This window comes from Helianthus annuus, chromosome 5, assembly GCF_002127325.2.
Source record: "Helianthus annuus cultivar XRQ/B chromosome 5, HanXRQr2.0-SUNRISE, whole genome shotgun sequence".
NCBI classification, from domain to species: Eukaryota; Viridiplantae; Streptophyta; class Magnoliopsida; order Asterales; family Asteraceae; genus Helianthus; species Helianthus annuus.
The window spans coordinates 173,440,183-173,447,450 of NC_035437.2; the positions used below are offsets into that span (position 1 = coordinate 173,440,183).

The following is a 7,268-nucleotide window of genomic DNA, read 5'->3' on the forward strand; positions in this document are numbered from 1 at the left end:
GAGTTTCGGTAATGTGATGGGACGACCATGTTACATGCGACCATGTTTCACTCGGGAACTTTCCTCGCTAAAACGAAGATGTCTACGCTATTGGGTTACAAGTCAACAACATGGTTCGGGCAACCGGTTAAGGCCGAGGAGATTTATGCAAAAGCCCAAATGATCAAATTGTTAATTTCCAGTTATACTAAACTTTTTGGGTAGACTGGTTTATTAACTTTATTAGAGTATGCGTAGTGGGGCTCCATATGGCGCCATTTTCTCTCATAACGCCCCCATAACGCCCCAAACACCACTACGGGCGGCGTTATGAGGCAAAAAAAATTGGGCAGCGCGATATCCATAGCGGCGTTGTGGAGGGAGGGTTTGAAAGTTGGACCAATCAAAAAAAGGGTATTGTTTTTATAATTAATTAATAATATTGAAAATTATTAAATAGGTAATGATGGGTAGGGGCTTTATGACTACGGGCTCTAGTGATATAACGCCCCATAAAGCCCCCGTGTGACGTGGCACGACACGTGTCGCATAACGCCCCACAAGGGGCTTTACACATGGCCTTATATTGAAATACTTTGACCATAGCCTAGCCACATTAGGCCTAATCTAGTGGGGCGCCATCACAAGGAAAAAACGGGCATAGCGCCCCATAGCCCCCCTGAACACCATTACAGGAGGCGTTATAGGGTCTCAAATTGTTGGGGGCGGTATGTTGATAACGGCATGAAGGTGGAGAGTTTCAAAATTTGACCAACCAAAAATAGCTAAGTGTTTTTTAATTAATTAATAAAAATGAAAATTAATAATTAGGTAATGATGGGTAGGGGCTTTATGACTACTCTCTAGGGATATAACGTCCCATAAAGCCCTTGTATGACGTGATGCGCCATTTCTCGCATAATTTCCCAAAGAGGCTTTATCTACACATGGCCTTAAGGTGAATTGTATTTAATAAAGTGTGTTTCTGATGTGACTCTGGTTGATAGGTTTATATATCTTTTAATTTCTTAATACTACTGCCAAGGCTGTTACTTTTGAAGATGCATGCATCTATTTGTTGATTCAATAGACATCAATTTCTATTGTTATTCAAACTCAAAATCTTTGATGGGTAAAAAACCAGATCTTAAGGACAAATTTAAGACGATGAGAAACAAGAAACACACACATATATCTTTACGAATAGACGACTCCTACTGCTCTCTCTTGCACAGTTTGAAACTATTTATGCATCCATACGAATAATGCAACGAAGACCTTCCCCTTTAAGCATCAAGTCAAAGGCCTTGTTGATCTCTGAAAATGGCACTTCATGTGTTATGAACTTCTCCACCTCAAGTTCCTGCACAAAAAAAAAAAAAAAGAAACCCAAATCCTTCATTTTCAATTACTTTTTTTATTAGTAATTGTAATTTAAGGAAATAATATGCGTTAGTTACCTTGTTCATATACTTTTCGACAACCGAAGGAATGTCAGATCGCGGTTTATAGTTTCCAAAGAAGGTACCCTTCAGAGTCCTTTCGTTCAATAGATTCATGGGACTGGTCTTGAACACTGCATCTTGGTTGCAGTTACTATTCACAGTTGTTGATGGGATAACATAATAAGATGCAACTCTTGAATCAGTTAATATTTTAATTTTCAGTCGAAACATGTATTTATTGAAGCTATTTGTTGTCACCTAGCACTGGCATTTCTCTAAGGGGGGACGGGGCCCCGTTGTAACCATTTCATCACACGTCGAACTCGGTGGAACACCGCCGCCGGTGGTCTTGATCACGCGTGGATAATTAAACGCGTTGTCTCTGTAACGCGTGGTGATGTTTGTGGTGGTGAGTTGTTTTTCAATGGTAGATGTTTGTGTGGTGAGTGATGGGCATTTCCACTAAAATCCACCATTAGTGATGGAATAAAGCTCGATGACGTGACGGAACTTGTTGGTACCAAGCACCGGCATTTCTCTAACAGCTAGAAATTGTTGTCACCTAGCACTGGCATTTCTCTAACAGCTAGACTCCTATTAGACCATCAATAATCTTTCACTATAAAGTGAAACAAATAAGCGTAATGTCACTACCACATAGACGAGAGGGCTTTCACTCACTTTGTTTTCTAAAGTGTTAAATTGTTTCATTAAACCAGTTTAGTTAAAAGAATGTTTAAATTATCTAAATAAAATAAGAAAAAAGTTAGGATGTGTAAACACTTGATTGGATAAAACAATTAAATGGGAAAGATGAAAGTGAGCAAGGGCCGGGCTTCGGCCACAGGCAAAGGGTGAAAGATTCAGTTGGATCGAAAGAAGAAAACGAATGGTGGATAATTGTGATTAACTATCACGACTCTTTTCTGGAACTTTTATTGCTTTAAACAAAAAAGACTCTTAACAACTGGAACTTTTATTGCTTTAAACAAAAAAGACTCTTAACAAAAAATACAGACGCATGCCCTTTTAAATACTAAACCAGAACTTGGGAAACAATTTAAAACTAATCCTAATTGACTATGGGAAGGTAATCTACTGGATAAACATAAAAATAGTGAAACAAAAATTTAACCTTTGACTTTTGAATTTGATCCCTTCCGACACGTAAGCCGACTTCAATCCTATTCCAATAATTGAATTGTATTTAATTAAGTGTGTTTCTAATGTGGCTCTGGTTGATAGGTTTATATATATATTTTAATTTCTTAATACTGCCAAGGCTGTTACTTTTGAAGATGCATGCATCTATTTGTTGATTTAATAGACATCAATATCTGTTGTCATTCAAACTCAAAATCTTTAATGGGTAACAATCAAGATTTAAGACAGCAAACAACAACGATGAGAAACAAACACAAAGAATGCGGACTGTTGCTGCTCCCTCTTTGAAACTATTTATGCATCCATACGAATAATACAACCTTTGAAACTATTTATGCATCCATACGAATAATACAACGAAGACCTTCCCCTTTAAGCATCAAATCAAAGGCCTTATTGATCTCTGAAAATGGCACTTCATGTGTTATGAACTTCTCCACCTCAAGTTCCTGCAAAAAAAAAAAAAAAAAACCACCCTCAAATCCTTCAATTTTCAATTACTTATTTTATTAGTAATTGTAATTTAAGGAATTAATATGCATTATTTACCTTGTTCATGTACTTTTCGACAACCGAAGGAATGTCAGATCGCGGTTTATAGTTTCCAAAGAAGGTCCCCTTCAGAGTCCTTTCGTTCAACAGATTCATGGGATTGGTCTTGAACACAGCATCTTTGTGTGGAACACCTACAAGAACAGCAACGCCCCAACCCTGCTCCAAAATTCAACAAAAGTTAAACAAATATTATAAAAAAAAAAAAAAAAAAAAAAAAAAAAAAAAACCCAGTTATGTATAGATATTCAAGCAAAGGGTATAAACATACATCATGAACACATTCAAAAGCAGAGATCATAGCATCAATATGACCAGTGCATTCAACACTCCTGTCAACTCCTCCATTTGTCATCTCTGCAATCACTTCTTGCACCGGCTTCTTATAATCTTTTGGGTTCACAAACTCTGTAACCCCAAATTTCTTTGCTGTTGTAACAAAAATAAAATATGATTAATTCAATTTTATACATATTTTTGGATAAGAAATATATAACTTTTTTACAACATACATACCAAGCTCGAATCTATTGGCATTGAGATCAACACCAATGATCCTTGAAGCCCCAGAAATTCTTGCACCTTCAGCAGCCTAATTACAAATAATTCATCACCATTTTAATCACATTTTCATACAAATTACACGATTTAAAAGTCACAATTTGAGAAAACTTACAGCGAGTCCCACTGCCCCTAGACCGAAAACCGCCACCGAAGAGCCTTTTTTCGGTTTTGCAACATTCAAAGTAGCTCCCAGCCCTAAGAAACACAAATTATTTTCGTCAAAATAAGGTCGAAAAAATCCAACAAAACAAGTGATCAAGTGGAATTAAATTTGTACCTGTGGAGATCCCACAGCTGAGGACACAAACTTTATCAAGAGGGGCAAGAGGGTTGATCTTCGCAAGACACCCAACATGAACAACCGTGTACTCGCTGAAAGTAGAAGTCCCGACAAAATGGAAGATGGGTTTGCCGTTGATCGAGAATCGAGATTTCTGATCGTGAAGCATGACTCCCCTGTCGGTATTGATCCTAAGAAGGTCACACATGTTGCTCTCTTCGGACTTACAGTGAGCACACTCTTTGCATTCTCCGGTGAAAACAGGAAGCACATGATCCCCTGGCTGAAGATCAGTCACTCCTTCCCCGACACTCTCCACAACCCTGTGTTGTTCATGTTAATTAAATCAATCAGATTATTTAATTCAAACTAATAAATGAATTAGATACAAGAATGGAACATACCCTCCAGCTTCATGTCCTAAAATTCTTGGGAATACAGGATTTTGTCCCTACAGTAATTAAAGATTTTATTAAAAAAAACATATTATTAATTATAGAGTAAACTGCCATTTTGGTCCCTGTGGTTTGGTCAATTTTGCCACTTTAGTCCAAAACTCAAACTTTTTGTATCTGGGTCCCTGTGGTTTCAGTTTTATTGCCATTTTGGTCCAAAAATAAAATCAGGTCATATTTTTCTTATAAAATCGTGTTATTTTGTCATTTTCCGCAGGGACAAAATGATCATTTCTTTTTTATAAATAAATACCATATTTTATAAGACAAATATGACCTGATTTGCCCATGAGGAAAATGACAAAATTGCAGGATTTCATAAGACAATTTTGACCTGATTTCATTTTTGGACCAAAATGGCAATAAAACTGAAACTACAGGGACCCAGATGCAAAAGGTTTGAGTTTTGGACTAAAGTGGCAAAAATAGCTAAACCTCAGAGACCAAAATGACAGTTTACTCTTAATTATATAAAAAGATAAATTGATTTCAAAATTAAAATAATAATTACTTTGGCTTCCCAGAAGTAAACATCAGTGTGGCAGAGGGAAGTGAAAAGGATCTTAATCCGGACTTCCATTTTCTGCGGTGGCGCCACCTCCACTTCTTCGATCACCAGCGGTTTTCCGGCTTCCCACGCCACGGCAGCTGCGGCATTTGAAGGAATATTAAGAATTTCGTAACACTCACTAACGATAGAAAAGATTATATAATCAAATGTGAATGAATTAAATGGTTACCTTTGCATCGAATAACTTGGCCTGTAGTGGTCGACATACTTTTGTTTGATCGGTTGAAAGAGAGAATATTCTTGAAATGAGATTAAATTGTGAGTTTTGGTTGTTGTTTGAGATGAAGATGTAGTGTGAGGAAATGGGTATTTATAGAGGGTTTGACGGCATGTTTGGCTTAACTTATTTCCAACTTCTCCAGAAGTCCTTTTGGAAAGAAAAAGTCACAAAAACATGACTTTTGCCTAAGAAAAAGGACTTTTGTCCTAAAAATGGAAAGCCAAACACTCAAAATAAGGACTTTTGAGGCAAAAATAAGGACTTTTGAGGCAAAATAAGGAAAGCCAAACATGCACTGAGTTGTGTTTGTAGAATTTTAGTAAGCAGGATAAAAAGTTAAAAACTAAAAACCAGCCACCAGGTTTTGGTTCACCTGGTTTTCTTTCTTTTGACCCACACGTTGACAAAATGTTAAAACCCACCGTTTAATAAAAAACAAGAAACCATTCATACATATGAGATTTAATTATTATTATTATTATTATATCATATCATATTGTATCGTATTGTATCCAATAATTATTATATTATATAGGGTTAAGTTTTTGTACAAATAAATCTTAACATACAAAATACCCTGGCTTAAAGTGAGAAGTGAGTGAGAGATGTTTTTAATTATTTTCCGATCTTATTAAGCACGTATTTCAGTTTCAAAATAAAAAAAATCATTATTTTATATTAGTAGAGTAATTACTATAGGGTAATTATAATTAGTCTACACATAATCACTGATTTTTTTACATTACTAGAGTAATTATAATTTTGTAGAGTAACTATAATTACTCTAGAATAATTACTCTACTACTTTAAAATCACTATTTTTTTTTACATTTTGCAATTAAACAACATTATTAAGTAGTAGAAAAAAATCAAAAAAAAAAAAACAAACTTTCTTCACAGCTCACGTTTTGGCCCTTTTGTATGTTAAGCTTCATTTGTATTTGATCTTTTATATTATGAACTAGGAGAACTGTATATGTAGTTATGTACGTAGTGTTTGATAGATATAAGAAAAATGAGATAAACATTTGTATAATCCTCTTACATATAGAAATTATCAACTTATTATCAACTTATTAAAAAACAAAGTTAATAAATAGTGTTCAACCCATTAAAAAGTTGTCACGCGGCAATTTTTTATTGTTTTTTATTTATTTATGCTATATAATTTTTCTCCAGTAACTCGTGTTTTTAGTTCGGGAAATTTGGTACTGCTAGCCTTTACTATTTGCTCATCCCTGATCACGGGTACAGTATAAAGAACAACGGTATCTTACAACTTTTTAATGATTTATTTTTTTCTAGTTTCAGGGGTAAGGATGAGCTCGGTGCCAACCGATACCAAATCGGTACTGGTATCGAAAATACCAGTTACAGTACCGGTATATGAAGGTAAAAACCGGTAGCGAACTGGTATCAGGAACGCCAAAAGTCGGTACCGAATTAGTACTTAAGATTTTTCGGTTAGGGAAATTCGATACCGGTACCCAGTACCATTTGCTCATCTCTGATCACTGGTTTCATATGAACAAAATCATTACCATACAACTTTTTGGTTGATTTTCTTTTGTTTATTTTTTAGTGTTTTTTCTACCTTTTCCTTTTATTTTTGTCAGTGGTTTCGTGCGCAACACGCTCGTATTGATTTCAAAACGCATGCAACACAGACTAACTAACAAAAGAAGTTCGTCATAACGCGACGACGGTGATAAACCTAGTTGGTATAAAAGATAAAAATGTTAATATAGGTTTCATAATATTCTAGTTATGTATAGGTTGCTAAAATTATATAAATTGTATGTGTGACAAACAAATACTTCTTATAAAGGGAACAATTAAAGAAAAGAAAAAATCAAAGCAAAAAAACTTATATAGGGAACAACTAAAGAAAAGAGAAATCAAAGCAAAAAAAGCCAAACGTATATTGAGAAAGATAAACCGGTTCCCAGATTAGTATGTTGGCGGTATTGAAAAGCCAGCGTTGCCTGTCGTTATTCCATGGCCCACCGTCTCCTAAAAAAATGCTCATTGGTTTGTA

General features: G+C 35.3%; 2 protein-coding genes across 2 annotated transcripts; both read right to left on the reverse strand.

The window, feature by feature from the left end:
• Positions 1–1,152: 1,152 nt before the first annotated feature.
• Positions 1,153–1,670, reverse strand: LOC110942216 (alcohol dehydrogenase 1-like). The gene is made up of 2 exons (XM_022183969.2): positions 1,440–1,670; positions 1,153–1,342 (listed from the first exon to the last, which is right to left on the reverse strand). The coding sequence occupies exons 1-2, from the start codon at positions 1,653–1,655 to the stop codon at positions 1,226–1,228; spliced, it is 333 nt and encodes a 110-aa protein (XP_022039661.1). The 5' UTR covers positions 1,656–1,670; the 3' UTR covers positions 1,153–1,225.
• Positions 1,671–2,748: 1,078 nt separating this feature from the next.
• On the reverse strand, positions 2,749–5,340 carry LOC110942214 (alcohol dehydrogenase 2). Its single transcript, XM_022183965.2, has 9 exons — positions 5,180–5,340; positions 4,951–5,087; positions 4,389–4,435; positions 3,982–4,307; positions 3,817–3,899; positions 3,657–3,732; positions 3,412–3,569; positions 3,138–3,299; positions 2,749–3,037 (listed from the first exon to the last, which is right to left on the reverse strand). Exons 1-9 carry the CDS (start codon positions 5,214–5,216, stop codon positions 2,921–2,923), a joined length of 1,143 nt encoding a protein of 380 aa, XP_022039657.1. The 5' UTR covers positions 5,217–5,340; the 3' UTR covers positions 2,749–2,920.
• Between the last annotated feature and the right edge of the window lie 1,928 nt (positions 5,341–7,268).